At 37.7% G+C, this 21605-nt stretch overlaps 1 protein-coding gene across 8 annotated transcripts in view; it reads right to left on the bottom strand.

The window, feature by feature from the left end:
- The window catches only part of IQSEC1 (IQ motif and Sec7 domain ArfGEF 1), a 379636-nt gene that overhangs the window by 49511 nt on the left and 308520 nt on the right, over positions 1–21605 (bottom strand). For all 8 annotated transcript variants that reach the window (XM_067303830.1, XM_067303829.1, XM_067303823.1 and 5 more), the window contains one exon: positions 3308–3590. In XM_067303830.1, the coding sequence (XP_067159931.1) occupies positions 3308–3590 (283 nt within the window). The remainder of the gene's footprint in view (positions 1–3307; positions 3591–21605) is intronic.

Raw genomic sequence — 21605 nt, 5'->3', positions numbered from 1 at the left:
ACTGCACAAATAACGAACTGGACAGTCATTTGCAAAGTCCACCGTAAAAATACAGACACAGAAATATGAGTATGTGAACCATGTCACATAAAATGAAGGTGCTGGTTGTGTGCGTGTGTTTAAATTTGAGTTTTCATACATTTAGATTGGTGTGCCCTTGTCAAAGCAGACAAAATAGGACTCTAATGTGGCATGATGCAGTTGTTATTTCTTTGTAGGGAGAGCTGTTGCAAGGGTGGAATTCAGGTGTATAACAAATTGCCATATTTTAGTCATAAATTCTACAAGTGGCAATCATCTTACCAGGCGCGTGTCACTTTCTACACAAACAAAAACCAGGTAGCATAGTTTCACCCAAGCCTGGTATCAAAGGAAATCTGAACCTCCCAGATTATACAGTTCAGGAGCTGTTCTGAGAGATTACAAACATGCACACTGTCTCTATTTTTCAGAGTTTCTAAAGGAAATTTCAAATCTGTTTTCATTTTTGTAATTACATTCAACATTACTAGTATTTCCAATTAACGGAATGAATATGCAAAATAAACACATTATAAATGCTATCAATTCAACCTAGAGAAAATGACATGTCAATACCTTTGAAATAATATTATGCATTAGATATTTTCAGACATTTCCTTCCAAAATATGAAAAAAACATCACTTATTAGAAACCACCGAATCAGATGAATATCTATTTTTAGTTTCTTTTTTTCCCCCAGTATTTAATTTCTGTCTTCCTGATTAGTCTTTGCTGGATCCGTATTATTCACAAACACAAAACACCCATGATAAATCAGTATGTGTAGTACGACCCATACAAAATGCCAGTTCTCTGGCAGCTTTTTTGCTTATACACATGCAATTTTCATAACACTCAAATGACTCAAATGCCATTTCTCCACTCTCCCAAATCCAGGTACCCTTTTCCATTAGTCCCTATGTTTTATTTACATGCACACACACCCCATACTTGAGGGACCTCTCTAAACAACTGTTAAGTTCAGATATTGATGCACAGAGGGCCTTTTTCCCCATTCTGTGTAACTAGCTGCAGTTAAATGCTACTAAAAATATTCTCTAGCCCATTGTGTCTACCATTCGGGCGTAGTTGGAGAAGTATTTTTTTCAGTGCTACTGCAAGGCTCAGCAGTTCCCATTCCCCTTCCACATTAAAAATGATCTATTTTTTGGCTAGGTTGTTTTTAAAATTTGAATCACTGATCAGCTTTTGTATCCAGATGCATAAACTCTTATGCACAGTTACTGGCATAACTGAGGAAGCTAGCTGCTCAGAACAGGGCTACTGCTAAAGAAATGCTCCTCTGACTGTATCTCGAAACTTAATTCAACTAAACTCAAAAAGCTATGACTGATCTCTGAGCTAGGAATCTGCAATTCTCTGAATAATTTTCTGTAGTCTGTCTTTAACAAGTCATTTAGCCTTTCATCCTAAAGTGGGGCTAATATTACATGTTGCCTGAAGAGGAAATGAGGTTACTTGTATGGCATTCTGAATATTAAAAAAAAAGAAAAAAATAAGAACTATCACAACCCTGCCACTGCTGTCATCCATTTGCTACCATTTCTATCAGTAGTATACATTAGGTCATGTGTGGGTAATGCATTGTAAGAGATTATTCTGCTGGACTAATCTCAAAACAAACTATGAATTACTCATTAATTTAGTTGCCCTTTCAAAATTAAATGTCAAACCAAAGGAAAAGAAAACTTGTAAAGCTGGTGTGAAAAAATTAAATATAATCTAAAATTCTATAAAATAAACTATCTCAAAAATTGTCTGGACTTTATTCCTGCAAGAAGCTTACTGTCCTTTGGGTTCACACAGAAAATGACATCCTCACTGAGTATCATAAACTAGGGGGTTCTGGTGGGAATTTTAAATCAAGAGTATTTTGGAAACTACCTACATGATCTACTAGACTTGTGGCTAAAATTCCTAAGAATTTTTAATGCATATCTTGCCTTTGGTTAAAGTCTTAAGACATTTTCCTAAATAGCTTATATATCTTCTGAGATTTCAATGAGAGCTTTTCAAAAGCAGTAAGCAACTCCTAGGTATCAGTCTTCACTGTGACTTTTTACTGTGTAGGACTCCCTGAACAAATACTAAATAACATCTGCAACCCTGATTCTCTGTCAAACTGGCATAAAAGGACAGGCAGAATTAGGCTCTGTGGAATATCCGCAGTGCAGGAGACCTCTTTAGTAAGCTTAACACTCTATAGCAATCCCTTAAGCAACATCTAGCAAAAATGACTGTCAAAGGTGGAAAGGCAAGTAACATTTTAGAGCTCAGAAGGAAGTCCAATTTAATAGCAGAGCTGGCGTAAGCTTAGCTTTTGGAAAAACAAACAGATGGCAAATGAGACTTAACCCATATGAATTTAGCATGCCATCAATATATGGCCCCAAATCAGGAATAGCTCACTTCCTCCCTGCAGCCCTTTACCTGCTTTCATGTTGTCCATGTTCACTTACGAGTTGGAGAGACTGTGCAACACACCACAAAGATTCACAGTAAACAAAGTATCGTTTTGCAAGAAAGATCTCTAACAAAAACATATACTGGTGTGTGAGCTATTGTCCAGCTATTACTGAAATCAAGTGCATACTGCATATTTGCTTACTTGAACTATCAAGACATTGGTTTCAAAAGATGAATATGGAAATTATATGGCAATAAACATTTTTCAAATAAGACTACACTCAGAGTAAAGCTTGAAACGTACACTTGAGGTTCACTGTCTTACAGAAGTGCCTCCTTAGGCTTGTGCGTTTACACGGCTTCTATCCAGTTCTTAGCAAAGCCTATAGGAGTTTTACTGGGTTTTACTCAACCAGGCAAAGACCTCAAATTCATCCCACAGACCTGAAAGCATGTTAGTGGCAATAATTTCTTCCTTTCTTTCAGCAGCAACAAAGACATCCTGAGTTTAAAATGACTCATTTTCTTAGATAAATATTTTGCATTGTTACATTCTTACAAACAATATGAGTCCCAAGCATGAAATCACAATTCCTGGGAGAACTGTTTTTACTTTTAACATTATTAACATCTTCTAGGTGATTCTTTGGCCGGGGCAGGGGTGGGAGGGGTGGGGTGGGGGAGAAAAGGAAGCACAGAGAAAGAGTCAAAAAGCTCAGTAATGCTATGCTTATATTGAACTAAGTTGGTTGCAGAAAAAATGGTATTTTCAGCATCACAACTGAAGTTATCAGAAGATTCTTCCTAGCTTACAGATATGCTGCCTTTTCCATAAATGAGATAACATAGTTCAAATACCTGCTTATCCTGTAGGTCTGAAGAGAGTTCATAGCTCTCAGAAAGTGATCTTGACCTTTTAATAGCTTCTTCCTCTGCTTGTTTTCGCAGTATGGATGTTGAGTGCTGAAGTTTTGGCCTCCGAGATCTTTGTTGCCCAGGGGAGATAGAATACAGCCCGTAAGCAGAATGATCGTAATGGTCTGGGCTTATAGCTGAACTGTGTGTTATAGGTCCTTGATGGTAAGTAGAGGGACTATCCAAAGATGTGCCGGTTTCACTACTTGGAGCCTCGCCCTCAACACTAGACGGACAAAGAAAAAAACAGGAAAATCCTCAAATAAGTAATATATACCAAAATTCTCAGCAACTAATAGCATCGTTTTGCTAAGTATCATTTTATGCAGACATTCAGCACACTGTGTTCAAATGCAAATGCAGTTATTACAGGGTTATGTGGGTACCATGTCAAATACCATAGTTTTCACTGTAACCTAAGCAAATCTCTATTTTTGTTGCAGAGGTCATCTTTAGAGCATGAGTCAAGCAGGAAAATGGAGATTTCAAGCATTATTTAACTTTACATAGCAATTATTAGTAATATCCTGAGTAACTCACTTAGAAACTGTCATGTAAAATAAATGAACACTATTCATTTCTTGAAAGACTTTGTTACACCCATTTCCAAGTTGGTCTGCTTCAAAACCACAGATGCCTATTTGTATCTTTTTCCTTGCTATGACAAATAAAATGGCAGTTTCATATCATTATATTACAGTTCAACATGAAAGTATTATTTTACTTTTACTCAAAGGAAATTTGGGATTTAATGGATCTTTTGAGCTACTATGTTTCCAGAAATTAAAGATGGGAAAAATACCTACAGGAGAACTCTCATCTATTTCTCTGCTAGCAAAAGAATGCTCCCATGGGATATTTTTGGCATGCTCTATAGTAAAGCATCCCAAGGGATGAGGTTTCTAGCTAATGAAAGGAAAATAGTTTCAGGTAGGGAATACACAATAGAAGCTATCTGACAAATAAAACATTCTGTTTTCACATGACTGCTGTTACTGCTAAGGAATGAAAGAGAGAAAAATACTTTATACCAAATACTCTATCACACAACAGTGATAATTTCAAAACTGAATCTTAGTCAAGGCTTATCCTGAAGTAATGGTGATTCTTCAGTGGTGATTTGTATTTGTCTTATATTTACAGTAAGACATTCTTGCACTGCAATAGTGTATGTGCTTTGACTCTTCCACAGTGTCTCTTTTCTATACATTTCATATAAATATTTACTATTTGCTTCATCCTGTGTACACAGAGCACTGATAGAAAAACAAATTTTTATTTTTTAATCACTCAGAAGCCTTAGGAAACACACATTTCCCCCCCCACATAAACATATGCATTTGCAGTACTTTCCCTACCTTTTGTTTTAAGAACAGGTACATCCTCTAAAGGAATAAAATTCCACATGCTCTCCCCATGCCTTTTATTTCATGTGCTGCTTTCCTTCGCGTGTGTACACAAACTGAAAAAGCAAAGCCCTGCTGCCGCCTCTCAGAAATGAAATGCCGTGTCGTGTCCCCCCCCCCCCCCCCCCCCGCGCCCGTGCAACAGTTCAAAGTACAGAGGGAGCTGGGCGAGGACACTCGCCGCTGGGCTGCACTGCCAGAGCAGAGCAAGCTTAACGCTGATCAAACTCCGCGAGCTTGAACAGCGTGTACTTTTCCGTAAGTGGAGGAGAAAAAAGCCCCTTAGATTTCTCAAAATGTTTCTATAAACATGTAAAACTGAAAGCAAGTCCTTTCTTCGCCCATCAAAATATGACTCTCCCCAAAGGCATTTACAAACATACTTTACCCGAGCTGGAAATATTTTCAGTCTGCACACATCACTTTTTCCAAAAAGGAAGCTGACAGGAAACTAAATCCCTTTCCCTCAATGATACAGCTGGCTTTCAACTTAAAAACGATAAATTATCCAGAGTTTTGCTGGCAACATTGAAAACGTGTAACCACCCATTAACAACAAACAAATCATTCTGTCTAAAATAGCTATTAAAATAATTAGTATTACATTAAAATGCTTCATATTGTACCTTTCAATAATAAAATACATTTCTTCTGCTGACTTGCAAGGCCACACTATTTTGTTCCTCAGAGGTTCCTAATTAAAAGCCTATTTCTAAACAAGCATGGGATATTTGTTTCAGAATACAGTCATAATAAGCAGGAAGTCAAGAAGTATCAATATTTCCCCCTTCCTAGATTCTGTGACTTTTTTGTCTTCTTCTCCCCTAAATTGGGAACTATTTAATAATTGTTTTACCTTAATTACAATCTCATGTCAACATTTTAATAATGATTCCTTCAAAGGATCACTTAATAACCTTTTTAATGTCAGCAACAAAAAGGTTACAGCCCTGGTCAGAAAAAATTTGAAGGGGGTCTACCTCAAGTTCTGATTAAAGTTTGAGGATTTCTTCTTTATTTTTAGTTTGTCTTTTGTAGTTTTTACAGACATAAATACAATCCTTGAATGACTGTAATGCTTGATCTCATTTTGCTCATAGGCCTATAACCTGCCATCACACGTCTGACCTTTGAAGCAGGGAAGTGATTATCTTTTACAACACGCTGCCTCCTGCACACCAGCATGACAGACCCTTAGAGCAAACGAGCAGGCACAATCGGTACTGCACATTTGAAGGTTTCCTCCCCTTCAACCCTTCCTTGTCCGTTAATTTAAAATCAGCAGAAGCTTCGTAAGAATAATTTCATAAAAGGGAAAATCCACTGGCAAAGAAAAACAGCTTGCTTTCTTTTTATTACTACTTTATGTATCTTTGCAAAAAGGAGAAATATTTCAATAAATAGGTCTTGTGTGAAGTTTTAAGGACAACAAAGTTCATCGCTCCACCATGGAGTAAGTGCAAGCAGAGCCCTGTACAGCAGCAGTATGCATCACATCAGATCATCCTGTCCACCTCTATTCTGAAAGGCTGCGTGTGAAAAGGGTTCCTCTGAGCCACATCAGAGTCGAGACGTGAGCCAAGCACAGTAGGTCCAGAAGGACCTTTCATCTGTCCAGTGATGGAACCACTGGAAAATGCCCAAACACACACAAATGTCAGGGACTCTGCTGCAGGCTTGCAACAACAATTAGAGTAAGATCCCCTATGACTGGGGGAGTAGCTAGACACCTCTCAAGCGCAACATTATGTATTCGCCTTGCACACACCTTTTTTGTATGGATGAGCGGATTTTTTTCTCTCCTGCCCTTTCCTCCCCACCAATGCTGTACGCTAATTCCTGTGATCTTTTACTCTTTCCTTACCTCTTCAATAACCAGAAACAATTGTTTTCAGTTCTCCAGCTCTAACCATTTTGTATTGTCCCCTATCCTGTTTGCTTCTACCCATTTTTATATTTCCATGCTTTCTTTAATCATCATCACATATGAAAAGACTAGGCACTACTCCATATTAACAAGCTTCTTGAGCCAGACTGCACACACTCCTGTAGCTAAGAGCTGCCTAAAGGCTGGAAGATCAAACCTACACACCTGAATTTATCAACTCTTCTCCATTCAAACCTACCAAAGAATGAGGAGGAAATACAAGAACTTTTAAAGGAACCATTTTATTACTATGCAGTTCCAAAAATGCATTTACAAATAAGAATAAAGCAAATGAGAGTTTGCACAGCTTCTGCTGTTTCTTCACTCACCTTCCTCTAAACTTTTCAAGAGACAGTCTAGTCAGGCAGCACCAGCCAACACTGTTTTATTTCCCCCCGATACAGAAACGGCAAGTCAATGCAAACTGGAATGTCATCAGACAAGTGATGACTGTGCAATGACATGCGGTGACTTCAGTCAGGGGACCTACCTTCTAATCTCAGCCCTATCACAAGGAAACTGGCAAGCAGATCCACATTTTCAAAAAACTATTGCTGATTTTGGATTTCTAACTTGAAATATTCAGGACCTGATTTTCCAGAACTACACACTCTAGGATTCCAAATCAGCATAAACTCAAATCGACAACTGAGCACAGAACACCTCTGAAAATCAGTTTCCAGTTATCTCAAGGCAGGCACCTTGTATTTCTCAAAGGAATTACCATTTCCAGAAACACAAGAGTTACTTTCTGTTCATCAGTTTCTTCTTCTGTAAAAGGAGGCTTTTAAATTAACCACAGATTATAAAAAAGAGCTAGGTCTAAATTCAGTACACTGCATAAAACAGAGAATAAAACATTGACTCAGTCCCAGGTAGTACTAGGAACATAACTTCTTAATACAGGTCTCTGATTTGAGGCAGCTGCCATCTACATGTCCAGTGCAATTACTGATAATTTCAGTACTTAAAAAAATTAGTGGATGAATTTAGTTTCTCTCTCTGCAATATACAATGGCATTTCACTAGGGAGAACTTAAATATGTTCAGTACTGCAAACGTGTAATACCAGGACAATGGAAAACAGCTGAAATCAACCTTTTGTTTTTCAGACTCCAATTGTAGTATCACATTCCTGTCTCAGCAGAAAATAGAGATTCATTTATATCAAGCCAGAAAAAAAAAGAAAGATTTCTTGCCAGTGTTTTACAGAAAAGCACAGAAGGAAGCAGCTAAACAGTGAAAACGGAAATTAAGTATTTAAAATAATTAGTACTATGAACATGACTTTGCATGAACAAAGGTTTAAAACAGAGCTATGAAAAACATGTTTCTTTCTACATCTAAACTACTTTCTTGGAAGAGCGGCCAGCACTGACTGAATCAGTATTTTATCAGAAGTTGACACTGGAAGTTTCTGCCTGCATAGACATCAACTTGTAATAATGTTTAACCCCCTCCCCCCCACACTATTTTAACGATATTGGGAAGAAAAAAGATTTCAATAAAATGGAAACAGACTGAGTACATAAACAAATATCTCCATAGATATATAAAACTACTGGTGAAAATAAGATCAATTTTACTTTTTCTAAAGAATGCAAAAGAGTATTAAACATCAAATATAGATGGATTCAAGCATTTTCCTCTTTTTTGCATGCATGCCTCTAGATTTCCTGCAAGACCTAAGCCACACACTCCACAAACATTTTTAAATTAGAATACATCAACTGAAGCGACATACGTGCATGTGAGTAGGATGCGTTTGCTTCCTCAGCAGGGCAGTGCGCTAAGGGTCACCCCGCAGCGCAGCTCCCACTGCATTTCCCCATGATGCACGCCGAGCGCAAGCAGCTACAGAATCAAAGCTCGCTGCTCTCGCTGAACCAAAGAGTAATACCAACGTGCAGGCAGTGGCTGCCAAAAGCTGATTTTCTAACTAACTTGTCTAGATGTCAAAGCTGAATAACATGGTGCATGGCTGTATCTTTTGGACTCAAGCAGCATACAATAGATCCAAGCTAACAAAATATAAAGCGAATGCTCTTGCTAATTAGAAAGAGGTCTGGTTTTTTTAAGTTATTTCCCACTCTTCAGGTGGTAATTCCTTTGAGAATTACCTATTAAGGAAAAGATCTCTTCTCCTTCATCCATCTGTCTCTCCCCAAATGTAGTTGTCCAGTTAGTTTAAGATATCCTTTACAGCTGCAAGTAGAGTTTTTATAGTCCATGACCAGAACACAATATTTCTTCTCCTGGTGTAAACCTGGCAGGTCTTCTCTACCCTGTTTCTCAATTTATACCTTCAGTTCATACTTCTGATCATAAAGTCTACACTTAGTTAATCGCTTAGACCACTACCATATTTTAAAATATCTTATTATTCAGGATGTCTGAATATCTACTGTTACTCTTGCATATTTATTTTTTGCTTTTATAGTCATACCTTCCCTTCGTTCCAAATCTTGTCAACTATTACCTTAGCAAAATAAGAATAAACAAAATAAGGGCAAAATTTTGAAAAACAAAAACTTGGACATTTGAGCTTAAGAGTAGAAACTGAAAGGGCCCTCAAGCCCTAAATTTCAGTGAAGAGCAAAGCCCAAGCTTTTCCCTAAGTACAGACTTGCTCGTTCCACTGACAGTAATGGCAAAATGATCAGAGAAGCTGTGAGTCTAGATCCAGGGGCACAGACATTTAACTCTCAGAAAGACTATACTATGAAAGAAAGAGATGGCAACCAGAAAAGCAGAAATTCATTTTTTTATTGAGGCCCACTAGCTTATCTTTAAAATGATGCGTATGTAAAGATGAAATACACAGCTCAATAACATCAGATGCAAGGATTTATTCAGTATTCCCATTCACCTTCAAAAACTCACATTTTACCAGTAGAAGTGTCCCAGTGTGCATGGAGGACTAAAATACAAGGATGATGAGAAGATATGCTTACAGAAATCATCCAAATGTTCAGACCAGTAATGCTGTAGATTGTTTAGAACTAAAAATAACAAAGAAATTCAACATGCTTCTAAATAATGTAAAAGCCAAACCAAAACTGCATGCAATATCTTAAAGTAGAACCAAATGATCCACTGAGCAAAACCATAAAGATTTGAGAAATGATTTTACCAATGAACATTCTCTGAAATCACTAGTTATTTTCATCATTCATCCAGAACGGACTTTCAACAGTGTAATATAAAGACATGAAATTGAAAACAGGCCCTAGTAAATTAGATGGTACATGCATGAGAACCTCAGCATTATATTCATTCTGTAAAAAATTTGTTTTGAATAATGAAGAGAAGTATGACAACATGGTAAGTTTGGGCTTCTACACCTTAGAAATTGTTTCCATAGATTATCATCTCCACAAAAGAATGAGCATGAATTCAAAGGTACATGCAAAAAATCCTTTTATCCCTAAGCTGTGGAAGGGTTGCACAAGTATTATGAATAGAGTATGAGAAACAGTCAATTTCTCACCGTTCTAGTCAGCATCAGATGGTAAAACCATTACTCAGCTTCACCATGACACTACCCTGTTCCGTTCTTTAGGAAGCAGACAATTACTAAAGCACCACTGTGGTAGAGCATCGCTTGCCAGAGATGGCAGTCAAAGCTCCAGGCAGCCTGCATAACCTGAATTCAAAAAGAACCTAACAAAGTACTTATACATTTAGGATTTCATATTTTGCTGCAACTGTGGAGCATTTGCATGAATTGCTCTTCATGAAATTCTTCAATCAAATCTGTCCCTTCTCTACTGTTAACTTGTCTACTCTTCCCTGAAGCCATGTCATTTATTCCCCACTTCCAGGAAAAATGCATGTAAACCTGATTCTTTTTAAGTTATATTTACCAAGAGAACAATTCAACATGCTTATTTTCTTCCTTTGTTTGTCACAGAAATATTTCTGTCCATAAACATTAACCAGGTATCTACAAACGAAGTATCTAAATACCTTGGGACTCTGCCATATGACTAATGAAATGGATTTAAATGCAAACTTAACAGTGAAGCCTTCTGAATTAAAACCTTCATTTCATAAACATGACTCCCAATAAAACTTCCGTCCCACTCAAAAATAAATATTCTACATGAATATGCCCAAGTGCCCAGGAAGAAAGAAGGGCTACTATGTCTTCTACCCAATCACCTTTTTTTCAAATTTGGAGGCTGAAAAAGTCAAACTCCAATCATAACTCCTAGTTATATATACTGCTCGAGCAGCTGGTGTGCTTAGACACTCCCTATATGAAACCTGAAAAAAACATTTAAATGGCAAAAATGTTTAAGTCAAATCTAGGCATTCCACATAGGGATAAATCTCTAAGAAAATTCATTCTTTGCCTATAACTTTGCCCTAGCAAGTGCAACTAAGCCCTAATTTGAATATAAAATTTTAAAGCACAATTACAAGCACAACACTGCTAAATAAAACTATGACTCCCCATCTGCAACTTAATCCAAACATAAGTATTCATTTGACACGAGGGTGTACCCCACTGCTTCAAAGTTGGCTTAGATTTCAATATCTGTGGTGCATTGTACTATAAATGAGGAGGTGTATTTAAAGCTCTGATGTGTGCATTGTATTATCTCAAATTACTCTCCACAAAAAATTCTTAATGTAACTTTTTAAAATGCAAAATTAGCCATATGTAGTTCACACAAACTAGCTCTTCAGTATTTTTTTTTCCACATTACAGTATTCCCCACTGGGGTGAGAATATTTGAACAGAAGTATATTATTAGTACCATTTGCAACAGATTAGAATATAGTTCTCATTACCATTTCTGTTTTGTACTATTCTAGTAAACAAAAAGTCATATATTTTTATATATATATATATATATATATATATATATATATGACTTAGACGAATCCCAAATTCAGTAAAAGCAATAAACATTAACAAACCAATCTACCTTCAAATATATGCTGCCAAAAGTTCAAAGCCATCATGATGGACAACAGTATTCACAGTCATTGACAAAGGCTTTGATCCAGGAAAGAAATACTGACCAAATCATTTTACTAAGAATGCACTTTAACAATTCAGCTGTTTCTGTTAAAATCAAATGAAACCTTTGAATGCACATCAAAGTAATGTCCCAGGTAATTCATCTTATTGAAGTCAAATATTATTTCAAGAAAAATCCAGACAACATTTGCATGTTTCTCAGAAGTGAACAGTAACAACTAATAAACAAACCAACCACTTTATTCTGTAGTGTTCTGTGGGACAGACTGCCAATAACACCCAGGTTAAGTTAAAACAGTCACAGCAATTGAATGAGAGAGATCGAGGTTCCAAAGACAAGTACTACTATGTGATCCCAAAAATTTCATTTGCTCTCTGGTCCAAATCCTGTATTCGAGCTTACAGGAAAAATCCCAACACCTACTGATTTGGACACTACCAACTTTTAATTCTCACTAAATAACCCTGTGGAAGTTATCAAAAATCAAACACACACATACCTCTTTTCTCCACCCTTCATTTTGATCCACAATCTTATATACTACCAACAATAACTGAGAGCAGGCAAAAAAAAAGAAGAGACAGTCTTTTCTCCCCTTTGAAAGGGAATGCAGGAATTAATGCACCATTTTTTGGAACAGCAGGTGCACACAAGCAAGATGGGAAGAGAACCAAAAAAAAATCTACTCAACTTCTTCATTTTTGAGAACAACCTTTATAATAGATGTAAGAACGAAAAATATCCCTTTGAAGAGAGTTTACTTGAGATTATCTTCAGCTTCCAAGGAGAAGGAGGAAGGTTAAACTCCTTATACATCATCTTTGTCTAAGTCAGACAGTGACAGCATTTTGATTAACAGATAAGTATCTACTACAGAAGAGTAAAAAAACCCTCCCCCAGTCCTGGTTACTGTCTTATGAAGCCTGTCTGCTAAAGAAAAAGCTTTATTTTATTTTCATTATTTAGCAGTTCAAAAATATCAAATGAGTCTGACAGCATCAACAAACTTGCACACAGCTTAGAAACATTAATTTCTACCCCAAGTAAAAACAGAGAATGTCATTCCCTGGCTAATCTGTGTTAATCGCCACCAAATACATGTTTGCTTAGCAAAGACTGTATTCCACATTTTACACTTGTTAAAAAATAGAGAAAGTGCTATTAGCAGGAGGAAACTACAATAATAATTTTAGGCTTTTAACTGGAAGAGCAGTTCTCAAATTTAGAATAGTTTTATAGAATTTTTATGGTCAGCTTCTTGATGTGTTAGCGTAAATAAAACATGCTAACATTAGAAAATGTCATGTAGGCTTCAGAAGGGTATTTACCTTCTTATGGGGACTAACGCTAACAATTGTTAAGTGTATCTGTGGCATCTGACTATTTAATTAAACCTGTGAAAATCTACCTACCACTACAGACTTCATCCTCTTTTTCCTGTGTAAACTCTTACACAGTAAGAGGAATTTCACAAATTCACAGAGCTTCTCAACAAAACCATGGCAGAATTTGACCTCAACTATTTATTATTTATTCAAATATATTGTTCAGCATTTGGAATTCTCTTATTCAGTGTACATATGCTATATACAACATACCTTTAAGATAGTAAGAAATTAACATGCATTCTAATGTTTATATTATCTTGACATGACCTTTATAGAATGCTAATTTTAAAAACAGAGATTTAGTTTCTACAGCTGAGAAAGAACTGATTTGCATGCACAGCTGAAGCAGCATTTGCTGTAATGCAAAAATCCATGGCCTCATATACCAGCCAACCTTGTATTCACCTCTGCTGTGGCTTCAGCTGTTGTGTCAAGCCAATTGGAGGAAGAGGTGATGCTGAATGACATGGAGACAGAAATCAGCTTGCTGGCATTCAGGTTCTGTAAGAAATTAAAGAGTTTTCTCTTCCCATTCAGGCCCTGATAGAAAATATTCTTTTTTTCTCCTTTTACAGGCTGATGTAGTATAAACACAAATTAAAGATCCTTAATGAAATACTATGTACTGAGTGAGAAAGTGTTCTAGGCATTGAAATTTCATACATAGAACAAAACTATAATCTTAGATTAAATATAAGACTTGATAAAGTCTATCATTTGACTCATTTTAAGGTTTTATCCCTTTACTATTTGAAATGATAATAAATAAGGTACAGTATACAGAGCTGGGAAAAAAGTTTGAGCAGGCCAGCTTTTTTCTTCAAGTACATCTGCATCCTTGGGCAGAGGGAAATTAAGAATCATCAACCAAAGGGCATGCAGAGGGCCCATGCAACAGGAATGACAAGAAAAACAAACATTACTTTATACTGGATAAAGTCATGATCACCTCACAACTGTATTTATTTTAGACCATATTTTCCACTTACGTAGCAAATGAACATTACACCAAAAAAATATTTAGAACAACCAAGGGATCCCATTTCAGTTGGTTAATAATATACAGTCATTAACTACTGAAGCGTGCTTTAAAAGAGTGTGGCTGAAACATAGAATACTTTGTTCTCTTGCTTGGATTGAAGCAGTGATCTGCTAAAGTTCTTCCACTTTTAAATTTTAGATCAGAATGGAAGGGACTGTTCTAACAGTTGTTTGGATTCTCCCTAAAGTTACAGGTAAACATTATAAGGTTATAGAGTGATATACTTACAAAAGCCAAAATCCAAATGGAAGATGAATTGTTAACAGTCAAACCAGAAAAAGAACTTTAATTTTACTGTATATGGGCACACACGCACACACTTATATATATGTATATCTATATATGCATACATAAATATTGCTCAATTTTAACACTATGCAACCCCAGCATTTTGACTTCCTACCTTGTGTCAAGTTTGGGGGGCGGAGGAAAGACAAAGAAACCCAACTAAGCATTCTCTAAGAGAAAATAATGTAATTTCAACATGCATGAATGCATACAAGCACTCCCGGCATACAAATGTATACAATCTCTCACCTGGCAGGAAATAAAACGGATAAATGAGAACATAGAAGCCCTTTTCCTGCTTCCAGTGAAGTTTACAGCTTTGCTATTGACTTCAGTGAGAATGGGAACTCGCCTTGAGCACTCCTCACACACTGAAAGAGGTCTACGCTGCAACTTACTGGAACAGAATCGCTGCTAGAGCAGTCTTTAATCACAGACAGCCTCATAAAAGAGATTTTTATCCTCTGCAACACAGCCTAGGTTTGTATCAAAAGTGTACAGTGCATAACAGTTAAGGAAACAATATTGTAAGAGATCTTATGTTTGAAGTATGGAGTTTGGTAGTAAAGATAATGTTTTAAACATTGCTTAGATTCTGGGCAATGTGTTCAAACACAGAAGATACCTGCAGACGTACTCAGAAAGATATGCAGCTCCTTACTGCATGTAAATCTCTGTTCACAGTCCAAACAAGAGCCCAGAAGATTACCTACAGCCTCTGAATCAGTTAAAGAGCTGACAAATGCTTTTTCTCATTCACAAACTTCCTTCCTTTTACATTTCCTCTCTTTTAAGCTCAGTCTGTACATTTTAATAGCTCTTTCTCTGTTAGTGAGGAATTAAATGCAGGCTTTCAGTAGGAGCTTGACCCACCTCACTGATCATAATAAGAAAGTAACACAGGTAGCAATTCCTGTCTCAGCAACCTATAAATGCTATTTCAAAGCTTACTGTAAGCCAAGAATTTTCTCCTTAAAATTTGATAATATATAGGCTTTGTAAGTTCTGCCCCATATTATGAATAATTTTATAAGCTACTTTGAAGCAATACTTAACAATAGAGAGTTTATTGCACATACACAGAACTAGAGTCATGGGTAGTTTGTACTGCAGTGCAAGCTTCAAAAGCAGCTTCATTTGGATGCAGCAGACAGATGCCCAGTGCAGTTCCGTAACTCTTGCTCCCAGGATAGGTAACCTCTCCCAGCTTCTGCTGATAGGACTTACATTAGCTGGGGACCGCATGCAAGGCTCATCAACACTACCACAACCCTGTCCTGTGTGAGAAGGGGCTGTAACACAAGGCTCCACGATTTTGCCAGCCTTACACACATGTGGAAACACTAACAGAAAGAAGATGCTCCAGCAGGAATCTCTAGCTGATGTAAAATCACTTTGCATTGTTCCTTCTGAAAAGTCAGGTTAGCAGAATAGAGAATTTGGGCTAAAGGTTCCTTAAAAAAAAAAAAAAAAAAAAAGGATGCCTTAAAAAGAGCTTGGATCATTATTAGACTTTATAGGCTCTTCACCATAACTTAATTCACAGTTCTTTCCACAGTAGAAAATGCTCTTTTAGGACAATGATAAAAGTCCAATTTCTGAAAACAACAGCCACCATTTTGGGAACCATAAATGAAATATCATACAGGCTCTTTACATACACAGATTTTGGAAATGTCAATCAAAAAGTCAAAAGCATGTGTAACATGCTGTACTGCGATAGCACAGGAAAGCCTGATTTTTTTCCTTCGTCTTGATTAACCTAATCAAAACCATCTTAACTGTGTTTTACTAACAACAAATCCAAGACTGCAACAAGTTGCAACCATTTGTGACAATTACTAGTAAATGCTGAACAACCCTCTGTTCTCTATCAGTTCTACAAAATATTAACTATTAGTATCAATAGGAATCTATTAACTGAAAAGGCCATTTCTCCAAAAACTTGAAGCATTACAATCAGTTCCTTTTTGAAACCACCATTTTTACCCAATGCTTCACAACACTGGCATCTTATAAACAAGGCTCACAGAATAAAATGCAAGAAAAGAGTATTTAAACAATAATACTGAACTGTCTTTCTTTTGAGAATTCAAGAATAGCTAAAAATGTTATCTAACATTCAACACCCTGTGAAATGTCATTAACTTCAAAGCATGAGTCTCACCCCAGTCACCTCCGGAATGGAAATTCAGAAGCTGTTTAACAGCACAGCACAATAGTGCAGAGCCACGTAAGAAGGAAGATAATTTTTATTCCCAATTGAAAGTGCAGAGAGAATTTAGGCTGAGAGAAAAGCTACCGCTTCAGCTACTAAGCTGAAGCATGAAACGTCAGGGGTTTAAACAGGCTGTTCTTCTAGAAGTACTGTGACTACTCTAAGAACTACAGCGGGATCAGGCACAGGGCTGTCCATCGCATTCAGACGGTGACTTCCTCAGCACAGCCTCCACAAATGACAGGGGAAACACTGTCTTTAGTACTCTCTTAAAAGGCAGGAGTGCATCCAAGTAAGCCACCATTCCTTCCTGGAGGTTTTCCCTCAGAGCGCTGTGCAAGTACAGACCTGGCCTACCCCTGCCTAGGCTCAGGAAAACTGACGGGATGGCAACAGTAACCGTTATAGCTATAGGCTACGCTAAAATGCATACGCTAACTCCAGTTAAATGCAGTACAGCACAGAGCTGCTAAGCAGCAGTGCTCACAGCTACAGCTGTTATTTAACTCCCCAAGTGGTCTGAGACTGCTAGATCAATCTTGGTCCATTCTGGTATCAGGTTGGGAGTGAAAATTATAGGAGTGTCAAACTGTGAACTTTCCCATAGTGCAGATTTAGGATTAGCTGTAAGTATTTCTGTAAAAGATACCCTGTAACAGAAAACACTCTGGGTTTGTACCTTCTTTCCTTTACACTGCGTGAAGATGACCTGAAAGGACGCGTGTATATCACCAAGCAGAAGGAGCTTTGTTTTCTTTTTCTTTCTTCCTACCAAAACATTTAAACTCACAACATGTCTATCCTTGTCAATCCAACAGATCTTATGGACAACTGAAGTTTTTGGACTAAACAATGCAAGCTTCCTTCAAAAAAGATTAATCATCTTTGTGATTCTTCTTCTACTGCCTGCCCTGTATTTAGTCATTCATATAAAGGAAAACTAAAACATAACGATCGCATTTTGTTTGTGCTTGCACAACACAAGGCAAGAGGGAATTAGGTCCTTTGTTTTTAAGCACAAGTTTAACTCAGATGACACTGAACTACAGAAAAAATCTGATTATCAGATATACAACATCAATTTCCTGTATTAAATGTTATCAAAGCCATCATTCTAATTTTCTGCTTCTCCTGCACAGACAAAAAGGTTCGATTTTTTAGTCACACTAAATGCTTTTTTTATAAAGACATCTATACAAAAATTTTATGAAAATTTTTCTAGTCTTTTGTCTATTATAAGGAAGCAAAAGATTTGTTTAGCTAAATTTGCAGTCGTCTTTAGCATCATACTAGGGCTTTGTGCTACAGTGGATTAAAGCAGCATCTGTTCTTCTCTGGAAAACTGGAGTCAAATCACAGCAGCGCAGTAAACTCACCATCTCTATCTGTACCCTAACTACTATTGTTCTTCTCCCAAAATAAATAAATTAAAATAAATTCCAGCAAGACATAAGAAGTGTTTTTGGTATATGACTAAGATATTTTTGATTAATAAGTGTTGCTAAAAGCCCATGATCAGTAATTACCTTTGCACAGCAAAGCTATATGAATTAAACAAAATCTGTATTTACCTAAGCTTTGGTATTAGGTGACAATATACAAGATGCTAAAAATTAGCTTTCAAATTCTGTCAATCTTGTTAGGCAGCAAAAACGTAGAAGCAAAATTGAGAATATGAATTTGGCCTGTGGCCCATATTCTGTTTAAACACAAGTGAAATTTAAACAAAGCACCGCTAACAAAAACAACATACCAACACACTTTCTCCCCCAATCCATATGATTCATCTGTTCATAATTCCAGCTGTTCCTCTGTTGATCAGGGGCACATCCTCATACATTTAATGTAACAAATAGTGCAATCAGGGCTCCATTTGACTACAGTTTCTGAGATCTCCTGCAGCTCTGTTATTAAACATAAAAGCTGTAATTGATTGACAGCTACTGTGATTAAAATGTCTGCTCTGAAATTAATGACAAAGTTGCCATTGATTCTGATGGAAAAAGAATTATGTAAACGCTGAAAGAGTAAGAGAATTGCATCTTTAATGTCTTTCACAAATGATGCTAAATCCTTGCAATGAAGAGGCATAACAAGCACAACCCAGCTAACCTATGTGTCCATGCTTCATAATGCTTAAAGAACTGTTTTTATCCTCCTCAGGTGGTGATCCTTCGTATTTTTGAACACAAGGAGAATAGTCAGGGTAGGAAGAACTATTCCTTTGCACATGTCAGAATCAGGCAAGAATTGGGAGTCATGCGGGTGTTTAACAAAGAGGGTGGGTTAGTCTGCTTCCCCCCCCCAGGAATCCTGAGATTCTCTGAAGACCAAGTGGATAACTTCCAGGACAGCTTTACAACATTAGTATTTCCAAAAAAGGCTGCCCTAAAAGTGGGCTAAATCCAATTCTACTCATTAAGAGTAAAGGAGCTGAGGCTACAAAGTTAAGGCAATACGTTTAACACCACAGAATATGCAAGAGGACGTACTGTACTAAGAAAGCGGTCTCAATTCTAGCACTATTTTTCCCAATGTTCAGCTGGAGATGCCTGAAGTTTGTGTTTCACAGGTGTTAAACATCAAGAAGCACAACTGAAATCTGAGGACATGTTAAAATGCCTACAGGTAGCATTTCTACAACTGGAGACAAGTACTGTTTTTGGTCCATGATGACACTTGCATCCACCAACAGGGGACTGGCTACTTTTTGGCCACCTTCTAGAATCACAGCTACTTAGTGGTGTTCAGGGCAAAGGCGCTTTGCAAGCATGGTTAGAATAATCTTACAAGTGCGCTAATCACCCACACAATTGTGAAATCTTCCTCTTTGGAAAGTTTGATCTTTGACGTTCCATCTTCATACTTCAAAGAAAACCTCATCAGTATAAAGACAACCTGTGTTTCAAAGTTGTTGTTCCACTCTTAGTCCTGGCACCTCGCATCTAGATCCTCAAAGAATCCCAGCCTCCAAGTGATGGATGATTATTTTCACGATGAAGACTAAATATTTACAGGAATACCTTCTATGATGCCACGAATAGAAACACAGTTCTATTCAGAGAATTTTCATTTTGCAAAAATGAAATGGTCACAGGGCGAGAAAAACCATGCAAGGCACCAGTGCTGTCTATCCTAAGAAATTGCTTCTCAATCTTTAAGCGAAGCGCCCTGTCAACTGTTAGTGATTGCATCTGCTTCATCAGAGAAGGGCTGCTTGCCCAGCAGCCATCCACAATAACTCATCCTGCCAACTGCGAGGGATGCTCCAATAGAGATTTGTAACAAGAACAACAAATCAGAGTTCCAGTTCAACTTGGTAGTTACACTTTGAGGTGAGAAACTGAATCCTTTGAGTTTCCTTACCCGAAAGGTGCAAACTAATCAGCAGAACTGAAATGCAAATTGAATATTAAACGCGTCAGGATTCCCAGACAGCTTCCAAAGGGGCAATGAAACAAACTAACTCTGTTGATTTGCTGAGTATTAAAATCTCCACTGGCTAACTCAGCTCTTGGACTAAATTTGTATCTTTGGTGATAACAAATTATTTCATATGAGCACAAATATGAAGAAAAATGGATGAAGCTGACTTCACACACAAAATCCCAACACTGACTAGGCCACCTATTTAGCTAAGAGAACAAAGACTGCTGGCTACCACATGACAGTACCACTACCACCAGCAATTTCAGGAATTTGAACAGGACATCAATACAACGAAACAAGTTTTGTACAAAAGGAGAAGTAAAAAGGGGTCATTTTAATCAGCAAGACTGAAGTTCTCCAAAAGCACTAGATAGATGTCATGAACTCTGTGTTTATACGAAGGATATCTGCCACAAGAAGAGACACAGGTACAAACAACTATCTGAACCAAGTGCTCAGCAATTTTTCTTTTAAGGCAGAAAAATCGAATTTAACTGAAAGGAAGAGCATAACAATGCACAAATGGAGAAAAAAAGACTGAAACAATGACCATGTAGCAAAATAACTGTATGAATACAGGCAAGCTGTCATTAAAGTACCATATGCATTATGTTATGTAGCAAACCATACAATTGTAATGTCATTTATGCAAACTTTCTATCTGAACTTTATTATTTTCTCAAGGATAAAAACTGACCTGAAAAGTACTAAATGTGTGATTGTAAACTGCGCTGTAAAACCTTTTTCTTATCAAAGAAACATTTTCCTTTAACAGAAAAGGCATTTTTGTATTCATATGTAGCCAGACTAAGTCTAATCACTTCCTCCTTTTATATTATTTTCATATGCACACACAATTTAAGATGTTGCATATATTAACTTAAAACTGAGTGTTTCTTTAACAGCCAACCAGTTCAGAAGGTAATCAAATTATTTTTGTAGTAAACTTTTACACTGTACAGAAAATATATTCATTCTGCAAACCATTCGCCAGAACAGTTATTTCAGTCCATCCTAACTTTCAGCATTGCACATGAAAAGCGTGCCTATACGCTAGCTTGTATATTTAGTGGTTTATATAACAGAGTACTGCATTTTTGTAATTTTGGCACGTGTTATTTAAGTAGTTAACTACAACATCGTAACACTACAGGCTCCTATACGCGTACTAACAGGGCAAACGCTATTTTTTTGTTGTTTTTCCTACAGCAGTTATTCAGCGTGCCTATTTTAAAGGCCTTTAAAGTTTTCTTTGGGGGGGGGGGGGCTGGCCGCACGGGTCGCAGAGGGCGGACCGCTCACCCCGAGCAGCACCGCTGGCGCCCGCGGCGCTCGGCGGCAGCCCAGCGCCCGGCCCGGCCGCCGCCCCGGCTCGGCTCGGCTCGGCGGGACGCGCCGGTGGCCCCATCCCGGCCGCGCGGCTCCGCCAGCGCCGCAACTTAACAAAGGGGAGCGAGGGCGCGCAGCCGGCACCCGAGACGGCGCGGCCCGCGCTGCGCCCGCCGCGCCCCCCGCCGCCGCCGCCAACGGCCCCCGGCCGCCCCGCGCC

The sequence above is a fragment of the Apteryx mantelli genome, chromosome 12 (genome assembly GCF_036417845.1).
Source record: "Apteryx mantelli isolate bAptMan1 chromosome 12, bAptMan1.hap1, whole genome shotgun sequence".
NCBI classification, from domain to species: domain Eukaryota; kingdom Metazoa; phylum Chordata; class Aves; order Apterygiformes; family Apterygidae; genus Apteryx; species Apteryx mantelli.
The sequence above is the reverse complement of the archived record's forward strand: the minus strand, read 5'-3'. Positions and strand labels throughout refer to the sequence as shown.